At 39.2% G+C, this 20,895-nt stretch overlaps 1 protein-coding gene across 2 annotated transcripts; it reads right to left on the minus strand.

Moving 5' to 3' along the window:
• Positions 1–8,432: 8,432 nt before the first annotated feature.
• On the minus strand, positions 8,433–20,684 carry cxcl12b (chemokine (C-X-C motif) ligand 12b (stromal cell-derived factor 1); the record flags this gene model as incomplete). 2 transcript variants are annotated; one of them, XM_080881468.1, is made up of 4 exons in its annotated part: positions 20,491–20,684; positions 17,877–17,994; positions 12,473–12,556; positions 8,433–10,270 (listed from the first exon to the last, which is right to left on the minus strand). In XM_080881468.1, exons 1-4 carry the CDS (start codon positions 20,555–20,557, stop codon positions 10,231–10,233), a joined length of 309 nt encoding a protein of 102 aa, XP_080737594.1. In that variant the 5' UTR covers positions 20,558–20,684. The 2 variants fall into 2 exon arrangements, with proteins under 2 accessions (XP_080737594.1, XP_080737595.1); XM_080881469.1 differs by lacking the exon at positions 8,433–10,270 and having other exon boundaries at positions 12,469–12,556.
• Between the last annotated feature and the right edge of the window lie 211 nt (positions 20,685–20,895).

The raw sequence follows: 20,895 nt of genomic DNA on the forward strand, positions 1-20,895 counted from the left end.
ACAAGGAGTCTCAGAAAAAGCAGCGGCTGTGTTGTTTAAGACCTGGAGCAAATTATGATGTGCTTCTGAGAAATGTTGGCAGTCTTGCTTGAACTCTGTTCTCAGTGGTTCATCAGACTTCAGAGAAAGTTTGCTCCCAAAAGCTTGGATCTGAAATGTTCTTGTGCATTTACACTGCAAGAAATTGCTTTTTTTAGTCGAAAAAATGTGATGTTCATCTTTTATCACATTCTCGGGATTTAGGATTGGAAAAGATTAAGAGTTTCAACTACGAATAAAGTGAAAATAAAGTGACCATTTTCTTTTCTTTTTTTTTCTTTTCTTTTCTTTTCTTTTCTTTTCTTTTCTTTTCTTTTCTGCAAACACAAATAATGAGCAAAGAAATCATATTTTATTCACACGGGTGAGTTTTCATTTAAAATAATAATAGCAATTTAAAACCAGATTTGTCAGATTCCATGATGATTCCCGTTCCACCACATCCAAAGGACTGGGATCTGATGACTGTGGAGGCCAATCAATTACACTTTTTACACTGAGAATTACATGAGTCACTGTCATGATCAAGAAACCAGTTTGCGATAACCTAAGCTTTGTGACATACTGCATATTTCTGCTGGAAGTAGCCATCAGAACAAGGTCATAAAGGATGGTTATGGCCAGCAACACAATTCAGGTCAGCTGTGGTGTTGAAATGATGCTCAACTAGTGCTGAGGAGTCTAAAGCGTGCCAAAAAATACCCCACAAACCACTACACGCATCTGTGCTTTTGTACCTGATCCATTGATACTAGGCAGGACGGAGCCAAGGTTTCCAGCTGTTAATGCCAAATTCAGCTCTCTAACATCTGAATCTAAAAACATAACGAAATCAAGACTTACCAGACCAGGTAATGTTTTTCCAATTTCCTATTGTCCAATTTTGGTGATCTGTAAAGTAAAATGAACAGCGTACTACTTCCACTTAAATCATATTGGAATGTAAAGTATTGACATATCTTGTTATTATAACATACACTATAAATAACATTTGTTACTGTTGCCATCTGATGAAAATGTGAATGTGTTTGCTCATTATTTGCAGGGTTAAAACAAACAATGAGCTCAAAAATGGGCCAAAAAGAACGCTTTATATTCTTAAACTATGAATGACACTTTCAAATGCATGTAAACGCTAAGCAAGTTTATGTCTCAGACGTCGACTAAATCGTGGAACTGTTTGCATCCTTTTGCAGTGAAATCAGTGGTGGTTCAGTAGTAATTGCCTGCAGGGCATTTCTGCCTTCCAAAAGGAAATAGCTGAGAAGTCAGCTCTTCACTCCGTTAATGATGCTTGTCTGCTGAATGCCAGAAGAGGAGTCTGATAACCAGGCAACAAAGACACAGTCTGCATAGTCCTGCATCACAGTGAAACGACTCATTTAACAGGGGTCATTGTGAGCCTTTTGTACGTGATGTCTTCCAAAATGAGCCATGAATGATGACATCCTTTTTTCTCTTTTGGGGCTGTTTTTTTCCAGAGTATGCTAATAAACAAAGATGTATCACATCCCTTTCTTTGCTGTGGAACAATTGGAAGTCATTGCTGACAAATAATGATTATATTCTTCTCGTTTCTCCTCTTCTTCCTCTGCTTTCCTTTGTCTCTCATAAGGGATGTCCCTGTATGGAAAGAGTGATCAACCTGTTTCTGCAAGTGATGCCGGTGACCTTTTTCTTCCCTGTAAGGTTAAAGAAACACTGAGAACTCAGCCATGATGGATTTGAGGACATTCCAGAATCCCCTCGAGCTGTTTACACTAATGCCTTTCGAATTGATAGTGAAGAAATGCCTTGTGGGATATGTGGTTTCTGTGGCAGGAGGAATGGTGGACTCTTTCATCCTTATTGCTCTCCCTACACAATGGCACTGTCAGTTGCTCAAACACTCAAACATCGTCCGTCTTTTGGAGGCAGTGCTTGTTGGTTCTTGTGCATTTTAGGCCTGGAGCTGATTGTCTGTAGGGGGTAACTAAGGCTTGCGCGACGTCGAGGGGGTCGCGACACAATCAGTTACTCGAGGCAGTCAAGCACAGGTTACCAAGGAATCACAGGAGTGTGCGGTGTACTGTTGCTTTGCATGGAATGATGTATATTTAATGCTAAACTTTTTTTTTTTTTAAATAAAAAACATTTTCTGATGAAGACTGATTTAGATACAGTCATGAGAAAACCTGACTGCTTAACTGTAAGCCTTCCTCATCACTCTAAGGAACCGTCGCATCTACAAATCACATCATTCAGCACTTTAACATCAGGTTTTGATGTTGATTAGTTGTGGTTGAAAGCTGTTGATGTTTTGCAAAATGCTACAGCTAATGTGATTTTCCGAGACGACAGTTGGGATGCATAGTAACAGGGTGGAAGGAGGAAAGAACCATCTAAAAAACATCTATAAAAAACATCTATGACGCTAACGGGGCTCCACTGGTTTCCTTTCAAGTCAAAGATGATAACAAGACTAATATTAGTCACTGCACCTGTCCAGCACATAGCTTCCAATAAAATAAAATAAACTTTTGAATGTGAATGCAGCCAAGTTTCCTCCGATTGCTAACTTCACACTAAGCCCAATTACGCTAACTGTCCCCCTCAGTTTTCCATTTATCACACAGATACCAGAGAAGCATTTTTTATTTATATACTTTTAAGTTTAACTACTGAGAAGAAAGTGAAAAGCACATTTATATATTTCTATGGTCACTATATTTAGTTACATTTGCACATCAAAGCGCACACATTCATGTTTGTGTTTATTTGGATGTATATTGCATTTAGCCTCTAAATGTGCTATTTAGTCAGTGCTGCATGTTTACTGGATCTTTCAGCACGACGTCCATGACGTCTCATTTTCATACAGCAGCACATGCACATGCACACACACACACACACACACACACACACACACACACACACACACACACACACACACACACACACACACACACACTCTAGTGGATTTATAGCCAACGTGTTTCCTATTAACTCCAGCTTGGCTGGTTGGGTATTAAGTTGTTCAAAGATGAATAGATGAGAACCTCAAATCACGCTGGATTACCTGCAACCTCCGAAACCAAATCAGCCGAGCAATTTGTTGTCGAGCCTGGTTATGTTTTCTGTCTGAGGTGATTTGAGTTGAAGGCTGTTGTATGCTGGGTGCTGTTTTTAATGTGCTTGCTGCTGTGCGAGGGTCGTGATATTTACAGAAGACAATATTTTACATTTTAGGTGTTTCACTGAACATCATATTTACTGCAAATGCAGTAAAGGAATACAAGCATACGTCAGCATTATCAAAAACAAACAGCGGTGTCGGATTAATATCCCTCCACAAGGTGCAGTGAAACAAGAGAATGGTAGAGAAGCAGGTACAAATAAGTGCAAAAATCTTTTGTCCTCACTTTCAAAATGTTCATGAACTCGAGTCAAAACAGTTCCTACAGATGTTATATACAGTTTTAATTGGTTTAAATGGTTCGTCGTGTCTTGTTCACTATGTCAAAAAATCCTACAGTGCCTCCTTGAACTGTATGTGAGGTCCACTTTTCCCTGAACCATTTGAGTCAACATTTACTCTACTGCTTCATCTGTTGCTATGTCTCTCCATCAATCTGTGCTTTTATTGTTCTTGGTTGGACAACGCATGTCTGATTCAGAATTTAATTATCCCGCTGGACACATTTTATGAGTCACAACTGGCTACTAATGTTTTATCTAACTTTATTAAAAATATCTCACACGCTGACCTGAGGCCGCTTAACGTTTAGTTAGATTTTTTTTCTTGGTGTAAAAACCCTGTCAAATTCTTTAGCTGGGTTGAATGAGACCAATACATCTTTATAAAAAACTCTGTTTATATGTCAACCACCTCCATTGTGCCAGGGTCTCAGCTGAGTAAGCACAGTATAAAAATCCCACAATCATGTGCCCAAAAGGCCCAAACATGTAACTATGACCCTCTAAACTGCTTGGTCCATGTCCAAACCATGTCTCATGTTCCTCATGTGTATCTACGCAGAGGTCAGAGGCGAGAGCTGCACCGTGAAATTAATCCGCTCTACGTGGTTCCACTTTATTAGAGCTGACAGCTTTTTAAAGTTACACGGGCTCCCTGGTGCTGCAAACGAGTTATGAACCAGCACAAAAGAATACTTCTGAAACCTCAGGTATTAAAATATCAGACCGGGATGCTAATGGGCATTACATGCGCCGTGTTCCTCTTTATCGCTATCCAAATTTGCAGAGCATTTTTCAGTTGTAAGGTGGAAAATGCTAAATGATAGTCCCTTTGCATTATTCATTGAGACTAAAAGTGGTTGTTCTAGGCAATGCAAGGCTGTTTGTGTGCCGTTCTGGTTTTGCTTTTCCATTTGAGCGGGTTAAATTGTGGACCTGCAACAGGAAGCCTGGTCTCTAGAGTTCATTTTTTCCACTGAGAGATGATTTACGTGGTCTGTGGTTCATCTTATTCCACCTGTCTCAGGTGTGGTGCTGCCGTTTAATATTAGCATCAAACAGGGTAAGTAACTACTTATGACAGTTGTTGAGAAGAGGCAGGACAGGTTGCCAGATGCAGGACTCGGTAAATTTTATTCAGTTCAATTTATTGTATTTATATAATACCTAATCACAGCAACAGCCACCTTAAGGTGCTTTATGTTAAAAGGTAAAGATCCTACAATAGCACAGAGCAAACCCCAACAATCAGACAACCCCCTGTGAGAAAGCACTTGGTGACAGTGGGAAGGAAAAACTCCTGTTTAACAGCATGAAACCTCAGGCGAACCAGACTCAGAGAGGGGCGGCCATCTGCCACGCCCTGTTGGGATGAAGAGGGAAAGGCAGGACTTAAAATCTTTAAAATAATGTGGTATATTACTTAAATACTCGCCGGAGAAAGCAATTTGTTACTCTACTCGTTCCATTACTCCATAAAATGACTTGAAATGCACTGTCTCATAATTACCAGTTAACAATACAGTTAATACACACAACACAAGAGGGGTCCTAAAAGCCGAAGTCTCTGCCTCCCTTTCTACTTTTAAATACTCTAAGAACAACAAGTAATATGTATTTTTAATTTGTTAGTCAACTAGGTTTAGACATATGGAGAAGGGCAAATGTGAACGCCTGCAATTACATCTCAGTCAGAACCTATTTTCCTGACATACTTCAGATACTTTAGACATTTAAAGCAACTGAAAATGGAGCATCGTCAGCCATCAGACAGCCACGCTAATGCCTGATTTAGACTTCTGCAGGAAGTCTACCTCTTAAGTAACAGGGTAACTAGAAATCCATTTGGACCTTACGCCGTAACCTTCCACTTAACCTGAGATGCACCTCAGAAGAAATGTAACTACACGTTGGGTTACCGCAGCCAGCTATTTTGATTGGCCTGCTCAGTGCTGTCGATCACTCCTGTGCGTTTGCAGCTACTTTTTCACTTACTTTCACTTACTTTTTAATTTATCTGTGAAAGAATAACGATCCTCGCCTCATCATAAAGATTAATAATCACTGCGTAAATGTAAGAATTCACAAATGTCAGCAGCTTCCCGGAGGCACATTGTAGCAACTACCAAACTGGATGTGAGGGAATGTATGAAGAAGTGGAAAAACCTGAGGGACAAATATGTTTGCCTACAAAAAAACAACAAAAACAAACAAAAACTGACCATAGCAAAGAGTGAGGGCGTCAGGAGGGAAAAAGAGATGTCCCAGCATTTCAGTTTATCTGCTTATGAAACCTCGGTACATGACCACACTATTTAACAACCACATGGAAGTATAACTCTGGGTAATGACATTGGCTACTTATCTGGGTTATGTCACAAACTCTTCAAAGGCTCCCTGCAGAAGTCTAAATCGGGCATAAGACAAAAGTGGAGTATAACTGGTTCTGACCTTCTACCGATTAAGTTAATGTATCTAATGCACACATTCAACCAGTCAGCAAAATTAAAAATTAACCCAACAACTTCTTTATCTCCTGCCCGCTGGAAATTGACACCATTAGATTAAAATGAGATTTTACAGGACTAAACTCAGACTGTATTTGTTTGCACTGCAATAATGTCACACTGTTGTTGGGGTTTTTGCACAGTATATGTTTTCATAATGTTTTATGTTGCTATGATTACTTATATTGTCTATTTAAAACAGAGAAACAGAAATGCTTCATAGTTTGTAGGCAACATCTACAAAATTAGTCATGTGTTCAGAGGTTAAACAACTTTTCAGTAGACTCATGGATAATCATCATACATAATTTAACTGCAAACATTTGATCTTTTTGGTTATGATATCTGTTTTTTCACATCATTGTGTTTTCCCATTTTACACTGGAGTTTCTGATTATCATTCGGTTTTTAAACCCTAACTGTATTGAAGTGACATTCATTTATTTACTCTACAACTCCAAGCTCTTTGTTCTTTTGTAAACCTCCATCCTGAAGCAACCATGTAATAATATTTTTTGTTGAAATAACTTTCATATTTCACTTTGCTCGTTCATTTTGCACCAGACAAAAACATCACAGCGCTGGTTCTGGCTGAATTGTTTTCAGATCCATCAGAGGTCTTGCTGGTGACTAGTGTGGTGAGACCTGTCACACCAGCTGTCCCTTTCATACAGACATCAGTTCAGCTCTGCAGGCTTAAAGCTGCAACAACAATGCCCCGCAATCCATCTCAGTACTTTTAACAGAGGTGGATTGTTGGGTGAGGCAGAAGAGCAGTGCATCAGTCCCGCATTGAACAAGCTGCCTAATAGAGGTGAAACAGCCTAAAAGACGAGTGAATGCCAAGCTTTATCTGTGGGGACACAATCTCAGCTCTAATATGGCTCCAGCTCCACCTCACCATTGTTCAGAAATGACATAATGCAGCTTTAAATGAACAATAAATACAAAGAATCACTGTTGATGAGAAATACACGTATAACAGCACTTTAGTTTATATAGGTTTATTGAAAAAAAGGGTTGATATAAAAGCTAAAATACTGCCTCTTGGTTTACAATCAGTGAAAATACAGAGTAATACTCTAATACGTCTTGTGTATAGAAGAACATGTGTCAGAAGCTGCCTCAAAAGAAATGAAGTCATTTCACATTGTCTTGGGGACCTAATTGTAACACACTTCAGTTATTTTAGTAACACACTAATGGCAAGTAAATGTGACCCTGAATATATATTTGGTCTAAATACAAAGAAACAAAAACCTTCTTTGAAAAATATAATTGCACAGTGATGACTGTGTTGGAACACAGCTTTGCCTGATATATATTTGATCCCACAAATTATGCTCTGTTGATGGGTTAGCGAGAGTGGCTCTGACACTGCACAGGTGTCAAGTTTCCACAGGGGCCACGGGACTAACTTAACAGCACTTAAAGTCTATTTAATATAACTAAATACTTATTACATTACATGAATCTTAATAAGGTAAATCGTGAGTGACGTAGAGCATATGCTGTTGAAAGTTTGTTTAACATATTTCTTATTAGTTTAACAAAGTTAGTCCTGCTATTTAGATAATAATCACATTATAAATGAAAAATCTGGACTTTTTTTTACAGAAATATTTAATCTACTAATTATGGACTGGGTTGTGGTTTAACACACTAACCTTTATCTTTACATATCAGTGTGTTTGGAAAACAGCACAGTTTTATTGAGCAATGGTGTTTACGCAAATTAGTATAATTATATAAGATTCTTGGCCATTAGAGTAATGAGAAATGAATTACACTTACAGGATTGTTGCACCATTAGCTCCAAATTGATAAGATTACCACCAGTAACCTGTCAGTCAGTAAATAGACCATAAAACACAAAAGATGATAGACGATAACAATGACCACAAGCACTTGGACTTCCATAGCAATTTGTGGGGGGGGGACCCAAAACAAAACAAAGCAATTTTGCGGCATGGGAGCAGTCGAGTGAACCTGAAAAGAAAGCCTGTGGGGTGCTGGGAGTGTCCAGATTGAAAGCACATGCTGGCTGATCTAAACTCTTAGTCTTTATTCTGTTTTGGCTCAGCAGTTCTTTTGACACATCATATATCAACTTAAGTAAAACTATAAAAAACTAAATCATGAGGCTGATGGGGACAAATGGTGGGCTGAGCTGAATAGTTTCCTGACTTGTGGCTTTTGTTTTCTATCACTGCAGGCTGGATTGGGTTTTATTCCGCTCACGCGCTCTGCAGCTGATAAGCAAACAATATCAATAAACTCAAGACAGCAACATTTAAGTTGCTCAGCATTTCTGTATTCTAAAAAAAATGCAAGAAATATTAATATATGTGTCGCATACTGTGCATAACATACTTACAGACTTTTACATATATGTGAAATATTGAATGAATCCTCAAAAATGAAGTCAGATACTGTTTCTAGCACTTTAATGAACGGCCTTCATTTAGTAGCTTCTGCCTGTTGTACATTTCATTAAAAAAACATTTTGTAAGATTATCTTCAATATAAAAATAAAACAATTACATTAAAAAAAACATAAAGTGGTTCACATATATATAAAATAACTGATAATTAAAAATGTTCTTTTGCCACCGTGAGCATTCCTTTTCAGGCATTTATCTTTCAGCTATTTGGACAATGTAGTAGCTTTTCATTCCTACTAAGGACAGGTGCTGGTATGAAAACACTGCATCTAACTTCTTCTGTTGGTCCTTTTTACAAAGTGTAAAACTATCCTGAATTGTAACGACGTCCTACCTATTTTACCTAAAATCCATGAAATTGAATTCATCTGCTTCTTGGTGGTGCATAAATATTTGGTCTCTCTTAACCAATAAGATCAGTTGGCTAAAAAACAAAAAGCTGCACTGATTGGTGTTTTCATCCATGCTCGGTCATCCAGATAAGGAAATCCCAAAAAGTTGAGTCTGTTCATCTGTTTTCAGTGGGGGAAACGTTTCGTCACTCACCCAAGTGACTTCTTCAGACGTCCAGATGAACAGGACCAACTTTTTGGGATGCACTGATTAGTGTTTTATTTCTTTACAGTCTTTATCAGTACAGTGTGGCCTTAACGTCAGCTTAGAATCGACTTCATTTTCATTTTTCACTTCCAACAACAGTCCTTTGAGCCTTTATTTCAAAACATATTGCATTCCATTTAAGACACCGAGAGTCTCGACATCCCATCTTGCATAAAATCATCACTAAAAACACAGTTATGTCAATGGCTCTGACTCCTTAAACTGAACATATAGCACCATTGGATCAGTGCGTGCTTTTTAGTAGTTTCTGTGAGCTTCCTCTCTATTCCTGCACCAAGCTCAAAACCAACTAGACCTGTGCTAGCGAGCTCTGCGTGTTACAGTTAACAAAAGCTTGTGGATGGTTTCCCCCAATTGCCAGCCCCTGAATATATCCCATGAGCCTTCACTCTCAGAGTAATGCCACTTTCACTTCAAATCACAACAAGCCTTCTACATTTATGTGTGGAAAGCCTACATCCAAAATTCTTCTTTGAGTAATGTATATATTAAAACTAGAATAATAAATCATATCATTCTGAGCAGAAGGATATGATATCAATTTGATGTGGAAACATTTCTTTTGATGTTTTCAAATTTGACATGTCTGCATTTTTCCAAACCACATTTTTTGATATAAAAGGGCAGGAACTGGCAACAAAGTCCCAACAGCATTTTTTCCAAGGAAGCTGATGTGAATGTTTTTTCCTCAGTCAGCAGCTTTTATTAAAAATTAATCTGACTTGAAATGATGGTGGCATTACTCACAAAGCCTTGCACGAGACAGAAAGGTAGAATTGTTCCTCTATAGCTGTGTGAAGCAAGAAAATATTATATACAGGCACACAATCAGAGTTCATGTATGCAACATTCAAACACACACACACTCTCCCATGCCATTCACTCAGTACTCAGCACATATTTTTGACATCAACATGTGTCCGTCAAGGTGAGATTGCACTTGGTGCTAAGATTTGTTGCCGGATAAGGTGAATGTGAAACAACTGGACGTCCCGAGGGATCAGTGGATGGTGCTGGGGATGGAGTGCAGCTTCTGCAAGCTGTCCAGAGAGTTGGACGGGTACATACAGCGTGTGTGCATACATCCATAGCAGTGACAGGGAGGTACAGAGGTTCAGCCTGGGAATACCAGGCTGGATGACATACAGGACTCCCTTTGTGTTTTAGTTGATCTTATTAGCGCGTCTTCTAGATTTCTTCACCCTGGAGAAAGATTCAGAAGTTATTAAGATGAGTTTATGTAACTGAAAACAACTTCGTTTTAGCTGTCACAGTTATATTTACATATTTACATTTAAAAATCCATGAGAACAAATAACGGGTTATTGTTGAGCCACAGGTTAAAAACATGTTATCTAGTTTTATGTGACTTTAGTCATTTGAAATTCATCTTCTCTTGGAATGAGCTGTGCATCACTGGTATAAAGGATGAGCGAGTTGTTTTTGACCTTTTTCAGAGAGCATGATATATGAATGTAAGTTTTGTAACTAAACATTATATCTTCAATTTGTTTAATATAGGCTCTTGAAAGGAGATCAATTTTTGGTTTCATTTTATGGGGATATATGAACAAATGCGCTCATACAAGGCACATTCGTATAAGCACAGAATTTCTTATATCTAACTCACTTTATGTTCTTTCAGCTTAAATCTTTTGGCTGTTTCTGGTGTTTGTAAGAACACATTAGTATAAAAAAGGATTTTTCCATTCATTATTGCCTATTTTGAGAACCTCTAGAATAATATAACACTTAACACGACTCTCATGCCTCGTGTGCACTTCTGGTCATTTTCATATAAAAGTGCATATGAGGGAAATGTAATTATGTCCGATGAGAGAAGACAGATCAGGAAGTTTGTAAAACCTTCTGGTGCAGTATTATATATGCCTAACTATAATCATAGATCTTTCACTTGTCTTTTATAAGCTTGTGTTTGCCATGCTTAAATTATGGTGTCTGGGAAGCATCACTTGCAAATCCAGAGGCAGTTTGCATTGGCTAAAGGTGAAGTTTGAACAATGGGAGACCATTTACAAAACTTTTGGCTTTACTGGATTGACCGGTTAATCATTAAATGAATCATTCATAAATCATTTATGTTTTTTTGTTTAATGAAATGCTTAGATTGGAGTTCAGAGGCTCATTTTTAGCATCAAACACGGTGATCTAATGGCACATTTTGCTCCCCACTGCAAAATTTGTTAAAAGACTAATTGATCATTAGAAATATGTGGTTTTAATTATGTAAGCTGAGCTGAACGCTGTTCTTCTGATTAAGAAATATACTTGGCTACTGATGTGCTTTAAGTTCCTGAATATAGTATAAAAATGCCTATAAAAGTAAAACAGAACCCATAACAGTGGTGGATGTAAAATGTCAATTGTCAGCTGGTGGAAAAAAGCTATAATATCATAGGTTTTTAAGCCAACAAGTGGAAAGTTTCGTTTGACAGTTATGATGTGTGATGCATATTCAACTCTTAACCTCTCGTACTTCCACCAGCTGGATTAGGATGCATTTAGCTACATGTTAAAGAAGCATAGCTACATTTTGTTTTTATAGGTTATTAAAAATAAGGATGTCGCTGGCATTAACGCCAAGCCTAAGAGAAGATCTGGTGCGTGTTAAGAGGTTAACATGCAGAAGCCCGTGAGCGACACTAGTCTAAATATGAAAGGCTGATATTTGGTGATATTTGTTGTGTATGACAGATTATTTGCTGCTGCGCCACATGCCAGCTTCAGTGAACTACGACAATGCCTAAATCTGCAGTCACAGAAGTCCTTCGCTACAATAATAAACAATGTCTTGTAACCCCTCAGATATTCCTTTATTGTTTGTTTTCACATTGTGCACTTTAAGTGTTTATACTGTTTAAAGATGCAGGCATGCAGCCTGGCAATAATCACCACCAGACATGTTGGGAACAGTTTTTTTCCTTTTATGTGAAAGGCACATATTTACTGCATAGCCCATTAAAAAGTGAAACAGCTACTGCAATTTTTATGAATAGTTTTTAATCCCCAACCAGAAGCGTTCTTTTACAGATGTGCAATTTGTGATGATAATGTGTAAAGTTTTAATGTTAACGTAAGTGCTCTGATTTGGCTGACTATCTCAGATGTGCTTATGAGAAAATAGGAAGCAGACATACCAGTGGTGGATTTATCTCTGGTCTTACTTGAAGCTCATTATTTCACAGATAATAACTCACTGGCTTACATCAACCATGTCACCAATTTCAGAGACTAATTGTCAGTAGGAAACTGAGAAATTGACTTTTTTTTTAACATTGGTTTATTTGCAAGCTCTAAACTTAGAGGAGAAGGGAACCATATTTCATTTCTGCCTTTGTCAGTGATGCTCGTGCCATTCGTAGATAGATAGAGGGGGTTTCTTACTTGTTAATGGCATTCTTTAAGTACTGCTGCAGCCATTTGGTCTCAGGGTTGATGCAAACTTCCCTGTTGCTCTTCAGCTTTGCACTGTGGAAGAAAAAAAGCATGAATTGATTTGGTTACATGACACATTCTACCAAAATGAAGCAATCTTGAAAACAAAGCTGTTTTGACAAGCTGACTTTAAGCCTCGTTTTCTGACTGCACCAGTTGGAAAAATGCAGAGCAGATTTGTTCACCCAGAAGCTCAATGTGTAGATTTTAGGTGGGATGTGGGAAGATTTCCACCAATGAAAACAAGAAGGAAGGAAGCACAGGAATGACCTAGAAACACAGTAATTTTACTCAGTGAGGCAACAGTGCTGATCTCATTCAGCAGCAACACAGCCTCTTTAGGCATGTTGATAACTAAGACTGTTGCTGCTAGTTTGCTAACTACATAAAGCAAACTCTGTATACACTTTGCTGTATATATCTAAATACTATATACTGTCAAGTTCCTGTGTTTATACTGTACATTTAATAACCAGTTCTCCATCCTTTATTTATTCTGTAATTTATTCCAGCAGTGTTGCACTCTGCACCATTGTATCACCAACACGGTGTTATTGTCTGTGTCATGTTGCTGTTGTATGTACTGTCTGTTTGTCTATTCTGTTTATACTGAGAGCGAAGAAAGAACTGAGCCCAGCTCTTTGTATGTGTACACGTCCAATAAAGCCAAATCTGATTCTAATCTTAAGGAAATGTTGCGTGACCTTCTTGTTTTCAGACAAACTCAATAACACTGCTGATTCCTTAAAAGCATCACAGATATGTCTGACGTTGTTTGAATGTGCACAAAGGTTGGAATATGGGGGGGAAGATATCTGTGTGAGCTATTATAAACAGGGGTTTATAAACTAAAACAAAGGAATTTATCACTTGTGCCACCTTTAATCAGATTAAAGACAGAGGATAGATGTGTGTAATGTCAGGAAGGATAATATTAAATGATAAAAGTTACGTTATTTGAAAGCAGCACAGAATGCATCTGAGTCTTGTTGCGTTTTGTTGCATTATATGTTGAACAACTACCAGAAACACCTCCACCAGAAACTGATGCAAAAATGTGTACAAATTAGTGCCACAAAATTCACCAGAATCCAGGAAATAAGGTTTCTGATACTCAAGATTTCCTGAGAGAGGAACCAAACACCCCTTAATGTGTCTACCTATGCACATGCTGGTAGCTAGCTGCCCGAGGAAGTGAAAAAGGCAAAAAAAGGAGAGCCATAGAAACTATTTAAGCTAAAGAACAGCTTAAAAACAACAATAATTTGGCATTAACTCTACTACTTTAGCAAGTAAAAAAAAACTACTCATTGCCAGAATTTAAAATGAAAAAAAAAACCCAAAATCCCCCAAACTGTCTTGTCCCAACTTTAGTTTTTCAAAGTGGGGTGCAGACGAGTGCGATGGGTTTTTATTGCCACATTCTCCCGCATGTTTACATTTGCTTCTGCAGTACATTTTTTTTTCCACACTCATCCTGGTTTCCACATAAAAGAGGAGTAACAGAGATAATGAGGAATCAAAGTGTTTAAGCCCAAAGCAAACTCAGAGGCAATAAATCACTTTCAAGGACATGTAAGGGTTGCAGTTTTAAATTTGGCCCTCTTGTGTAGCTTGACATCCTGCAGTGTTGTACAGTACAGAGGCTTTATCTTCTTCTTCGGCTGTGCGGTTAACCAAACTGTAACAAGACCTCTCAGTAACCTCAACAAAGTGTGACCGGCATTTTAATGGATGCCTGAAGAAGCTCATCCAGCCTCCTTTTCTGCTTCTCTTGTGTTCAGGGTACGGTCCTTGCGCAATGACAACAAATCAAGCATTATTATTCAGTGGGATGCACAACCTAACATCCTTGCTTATAGCATTTATTCTGATCGTGGCTCAAGAGTTGGGAGTTCGCCTTGTAATCGGAAGGTTGCCGGTTCAAGCCCCGGCTCCAACAGTCTCGGTCGTTGTGTCCTTGGGCAAGACACTTCACCCGCTGCCTACTGGTGGTGGTCAGAGGGCCTGGTGGCGCCAGTGTCCGGCAGCCTCGCCTCTGTCAGTGCGCCCCAGGGTGGCTGTGGCTACAATGTAGCTTGCCATCACCAGTGTGTGAATGTGTGTGTGAATGGGTGGATGACTGGATGTGTAAAGCGCTTTGGGGTCCTTAGGGACTAGTAAAGCGCTATATAAATACAGGCCATTTTTACCATTTACCATAGCATTTAAATAGGTGCTCCTTGGCTGTACTACTTAATATTAGCGATTTATGACTAATATAGATTAAGAGCAATGTATATACCTTTAGTTTGTCTCTTGGAAATAAATCAGTAAATGTAAGTTTTTTACTAAAGCTACAAAACTCTTAAAGCATTTTTAAAAGCTAAACAGCACTTTTTTAACCATAATGGGAACAAAAACAGCCCCTCGCTGTTTATGGTTTATCGGCTGTTAAATAAATCAGAAGTGAAATGAGCAAAACATGCCAGGATTAAAAGGTCTACGGGGGTTGAGCTCAGATACACCTCAGATAAGCTCTAAAAATCTCTGCACATCTAAAAACACATCCAAGCTCCAAACTGGAGGATTACTACGCATAACAGGCTGTCAGCGTCTGCTCAGCGGTGAAAAATCACAGCTCGCTGTTTCTGCTCAAGGACGGCTGAAGGGGGGAGGCTGATATCGCAGATCACACCGCACTGTATGACTTGTAAAGCTGTCTCTGCACGGCATGCTAAACATCTTCACACATAGTCTGACACAAACTTTACACGTGGGAAGTCCTTTTGATCAGGCTGGTTTCATGTAAAACTTTTAAAAGGTGCAACATCAGAGGCTTGTTTAAGTAATCAGTCACGTTCGCTACCACTCTTAAATCCTTTTTGGTAGTATAGGGTGAAATTTACAGTATAAGTCTATATTTTTAAATCCCACTACTGTTTAAGTCTGATTTGGTTATTTATTTGATTTGTGTTTCTGTTTTTTGTCTGTAATTCACTGATTACGCTCCTCTTGAAAACAGAGTTTTTAAATATTAGTCTTTTTTGGCAAGGCAGATGTCAATGTGTGTAACTTAAAAAAGAAAAATGTTGCTTTAAATTTTTATTCCTGGTACTTTGTTGGGTGCACATGTTAACACGTCTTTTTTGTGGAGGGTTTTTAAACATATTTTTAAAATGAGTTTAGATTTAAATAAACTAGAAGTCACTAAAAATTAGCCTGAACAGAAACTGAAACATTGCTTCACCCTCAACACTTTATGTTAGGTAAAATATACAACTGTAATACTCAGAAAAACAGACATTTTTCTTCTTTCATACTCCAAAATATTGAATTTTCCTTCCCCCTCAGGATTCAGGGGTGCTGCAGGGCAGTCACAGAGAGTGTGCTGATGTCTGGTCTGTTATTAGAGAGCTAAGCCAGACATTTAGGAGAGGATTTGTTCTGTTGTCAGTCACTGACTCTGGGTGAGTTTCAGACCCAATGGGGTGATTGCAGGGGCACGCAACAGGGTCTTACCCTGCTCCAAACATGTGGATATCACACCTCAGTGGCAAAAGGTCATGTATGAGAGTTAACAGCTCAGAGGTGTAGCGTCTCGCTGCTCCCCGTTCTCCTCCCTCCATCTCATGTCACACATCTCTGTAAGTTAAACACTGCTTTCATATTCAATTCGTGCCCCCTCTCTTGCTTGCCCCTCTGATATACCACCTCCCTTATTCCTCACTGCATTTAGAGGCAGATGAGCAAATGGCCCCTCAAACTTAAAAGAGCAATTCGGGAGCACCAGCCTGATCCCGAATCCTTCAAATGTCAGGAGGCCAAACAGCTCCGTAACTGGATCTGTGTTTGCTTTTTCTCATGGGGTCGCCCCCCTTCCTACGCACACACACAGACACACACACACTTTTTGTTTTATTAGAGGTTGCCAGCTCATCAGCTCGGAAGCTCTCTGTTATTTTGATGTTTCTCACTTCATCCTGTTTATCTGTCTGCCTGTCTGGATGACCAACTGAGAACCTAAACCCTAATTGACTTGGCAGGAATTTGGGGGCCGGAGTTCCACAAGCAGCAGGTAGTAATTACTTCACAGCAAGTTAATACCAACAGCGTGGCGGCCTGGTTTGGAGGGGTTGTCGTCAAGCTAGGGTGAAGGGATGAGGGCACACAGTGGGAGAAGGGGGAGGGGGGGAGTTTCTTGTAGGGTGAAAGAGGGTGTTATGTTACCGACTTTCTTTCATGCTCCTCAATAGAGATATCGGAGCGCCACTCTGCGGGCTCCTTGTCTGAATGACTTCTTGACTCCTCTGGCAGTTTTCTGGAGGGAGGTTAGAGGGAGTTTGTAGCCTAGCCACAGGACTGGTAGTCCTTCCTGACCTTTTGCCATTCGGTTACCCCTTCCAACCATCACCAGCCCCCTCCTTTCTTTGTGGAAGAAGCCTCCAGTCCTTTAGCCTTTTGGCCTTGAGGCTTCTGCCGTCCAGATTTTCAATAGCTAACAAATTAAGGAAGGTTCTTTTTTGTTAATGTGTTCCAGACCAGTGAAATTATTCTCAACGTTGCTGACCAGATTCAGGCGGGAAATGAAAAAAGAAAAAGTAGATGAGGGACACAAGGGGTCAGCAGAAATACAAAGGTAATCACTTTGACCCTAATTATTGCTTCCTTTGCCAAACACAAATGGCCCCCTCGAGCTCTGAGCGTTAGCGCTTTCCTCTCTCTGAGTGGATTGTGTTGTTTTAAAGTCAGCCCGCTCACTCAGGAAAGCCTAGAAGGATATTAACACCATACCTCACACATACCTCACACATCAGCAGTGTATTACATTTATTTCTGTTTCCTCTTGTTAAAGAAGACTATTGGCTTAGATAGACCCCCAAAAATAGCCTACGCTTCAAACACAGCCCTTTTGTAGTTTGTACTCACTGATATGAACTGGTCTTGAATGATATGTGTGCGCTGTTATTACTGGCATTACACTAATACAGTCATAAATGAATCTGTAGTGTTCATTAAACAGAGAAGGTAATGCATGCCAGTGTCATTTTACATTTTTATTGTGTTCCTATATTGTTTTTTTGTTTTCCTACATCTGGTTATTGTGACTGTATGTCTGGGAGTTTGAGGAGAACAGTTCACTTGCAAAAGCTCAGCACAGATATCAAGTACAATCTAATCTATCACAAAATGGTTACTTTACACGATTCTGCTTTTTTAAAACCTAAAAAATGAACCTTGACACACTGAAAAGAATCCACTTAAACAGGCCACACGAGTGACAGACTCATTCAAACAGTCATCAGATAATTACACCAGGAAACACATTTCTTGAAGTTAATCACCCCCTGCAACATGAGACTCATCTACTTACATGACTTGGAAGGGGCAGTTGGGCGTGTGGAGAAACTTGAGCTCTTTGATGGAGCGCTGGGGAACCGTGTTGAGAGTGGATCGACACCAGCAGCGCTCAACCAGACTGATGGGCTTTGCTACAAACAGTGGACAAGGAAGATTACAAATTAGCATGAAGCTTAGAAAATGCAACAAAATCTCAAGAGACCAGGCTGTTAAAAAGCTTAACAAGTACTGACTGTTCCAATTCTGCAACACTGCACTCTTAAGCTCTGGCATTCACACAGCTATATATTTAGGAAGGAGTTAGGAAGAGGAATTTGAAAACTGAAAAATTTGCTTTGGGATCCAAAGATAAATCCACAGACAAAGCTGCACCTGCCTTATTTCAATATGTAAGAGCAAGAAAAGCCTAACAAGCTTTTTGTGAACAAAGAAGAAATCAGCCAACACAGAGACACATTCAGCATTACTTATGTGGAGCTCTGCAGGGCAGTAAAATGTGGCAGACGTTGGACTTTAAGATAAATGATTCCGTTAACTTGCCAAAGAAAACTTATTCAGATCACAGTGGATGAAATGAGCAGCGGTGTCTAAATATTTCGTTTCATTGCCCGTTAACAAAAGAAAGGGTCATTTTGGTTCAAGTGAGGATTTAAATACCTACATCAACTCAAATCAAATCCAAGCACAGCAGTTTCTGATTCATTTGGATTGCGATTAAACGTACCTTTCACCTCGTTGGACAAATTAAAGGCATGTTTAATCTACTGTAACAAATCTTAACAAAGCATGGGAATGTATAAGTTTACCTGCTATGTCTGTGAACAACATCCTCATTAAAAAGAGATTAGCCCTTTCTGACCACCCGCTCGTTCACACTCTCACACACACACGCATGCAGAAGTTTAGCTTTTCACTCCTGGAGCATTCAGCCAAGCCACTCTAAAGGAGAAGGGTCCTCAACATTCAATTTCCAATATTCACCTCTTTTATGAAAGCACTCTGCAGCTCAGACGGCCTCAGCAGCCTCTATGAGGTACATTCTTAAAATGATTACAATGTGAGTTTGTGTAGGCTTGTCGGTGCCCCCGAGGACTACAGATGCACAGTAATAAGACTAAATGCTTCCTTAAAAGTTTTCAAATGAAAGAAACGATGAGGGTTGTTAAAAAAATGAGGGAAAGGATGAAGGAAAACCTGGCTGGCAATAAAAGTTAAAAAGAAACCAGCCGAATAGCCTTTAATTGCATCATTATAGAGGGCTTTGAATGGGAATAAAATGCATTGAAAACTGAAGCTTAAAGTGTGCTTTAAGAAATTACAAAATTTCACAGAGCTGATTCTGTACATCAGCCATGCCCTGCCTGTACAAATGTAAATGTCCAGATTACTCAAACCATACAATATAAAGCAAATGCTGTTGTGATTTGGCAACATATAATTAAATGTAATTGAAATCTTAAAATCAGGTGCATCAATAATAAAGCTCTTTTTTTTTTTTTACAAGGTTCAATGTACTCTTTTTTTTCATAAAGAAACAGCAAATGTCCTGTCACAAATGCCCAAATCCTCAGTAATATCGCTCTAATGATTCGCACCCATTCAGGGTCTTTTCTCATGCAAACTAAGGGATCATTATGCAGCATGCAGCACTGGAGCCAGAAGCATGTGTCCACCACTGATTTATCCCTAATTAGAAACTAATTATAAGGATGCAGTGAGAAAAGGCAAATACACATGTCTAGGTCTAACTCTTGAATATTCAATCTGAGCTCTTAGTGGAGCAGAAACAATACGCTTAGGATAAATCCTGCTAGGAAACTCAACACCCCGTCTTGTTCCTACCAAGGTTAAACGTGGGAGGTAAATGTGGGGTCAATGCGGTGGCAGGAATCCACCTATATAAGATAAGATATTTGCCCAAAATCTGAAACAAATGCTTATAAACATTTTGTTTAAAAAGGCTTTTTCTGTTTTTTAGATTTTGATTAATATCAGTATATTCTCTACTTATTCTCTTCTAGCGCCCCACATAAGAACTTGCAGTGGGGAAATATTTTCATTCAAGTTTAATTTTCTAATTATGTATAAAAATATATGTTTGTTTCCACAAACCCAAATACAAACTGCAAAATAATAATAATTTTAAAAAACTAGCAAAGCAAAACGCAATAATTCGGCACCTGTCCGAAAAAACAATAACCGAGAAGCTTCTATTTTGTACTTCATTTACTCTCCATGAGTTTAAGTTATACTGTAGCTATTTAATTAATGTATTAAAAAAAATTCTAATAACATTTCAATCTGTTACCCAATTTTCTGTCTAGAAATTTATCGATGTAGAAGGAAAGCAGGTGATCGAAGAACTGGAATTTCACAGTCTTGTAATAAGGGATTTACCACGACGGCAACCGATCAATCATAAACAATTAAAATTAATGCTGACATAACCTAACAAACATAAACTTAATCCAGAAAAATGCTGTTCTAAATAGCCAATAAGAAAAATATAAATGTCGGAAGCTCCAGAATCTTAAACGTTTAAATTAGCCAAAACCTGTCTAAATGATGTTGTCAGTAATGTTCCTGAAGCGTTTAAATTAAAGGGGCTGCTGTCCCTCTGGACTCACCGTTGGAGGTCGGAACATGTGTGGCCACGGCCAGCAGAGCCAGCAGTGCCATCAGTTTGACGTCCATGGTGGTGGGCTTGCAGGCTGCAGGAGGGCTTGCGCTCTTTCTCTGTTACAATCCAGGGCACGACTGTGGCCGCCAGCTTCGCTCTGCGCTGTGTTAAATCTTCAGACGGGCGAGAGAAAGTGAGCAGGGAGACGGAGTCCCACTTTCTATAGAGGGGGGTCCCAGCGTGAGAGGAGAGGGAGGGGAAGCCAGGGCAGGAGAAGGAGGGAGAGGCAGCCAGTCAGTAGAAACTTCCTCGATTGTAAATGCGTTTGGCTGCGAGTCAAGGAGAAAGTCTGAGGGCTATTCTCTTCGCCTCTTCACTAATTTTGCCTATTTTTTTCCGCCTTTCTCGCTTT

This window comes from Rhamphochromis sp. 'chilingali', assembly GCF_963969265.1.
Source record: "Rhamphochromis sp. 'chilingali' genome assembly, chromosome: 4".
NCBI classification, from domain to species: domain Eukaryota; kingdom Metazoa; phylum Chordata; class Actinopteri; order Cichliformes; family Cichlidae; genus Rhamphochromis; species Rhamphochromis sp. 'chilingali'.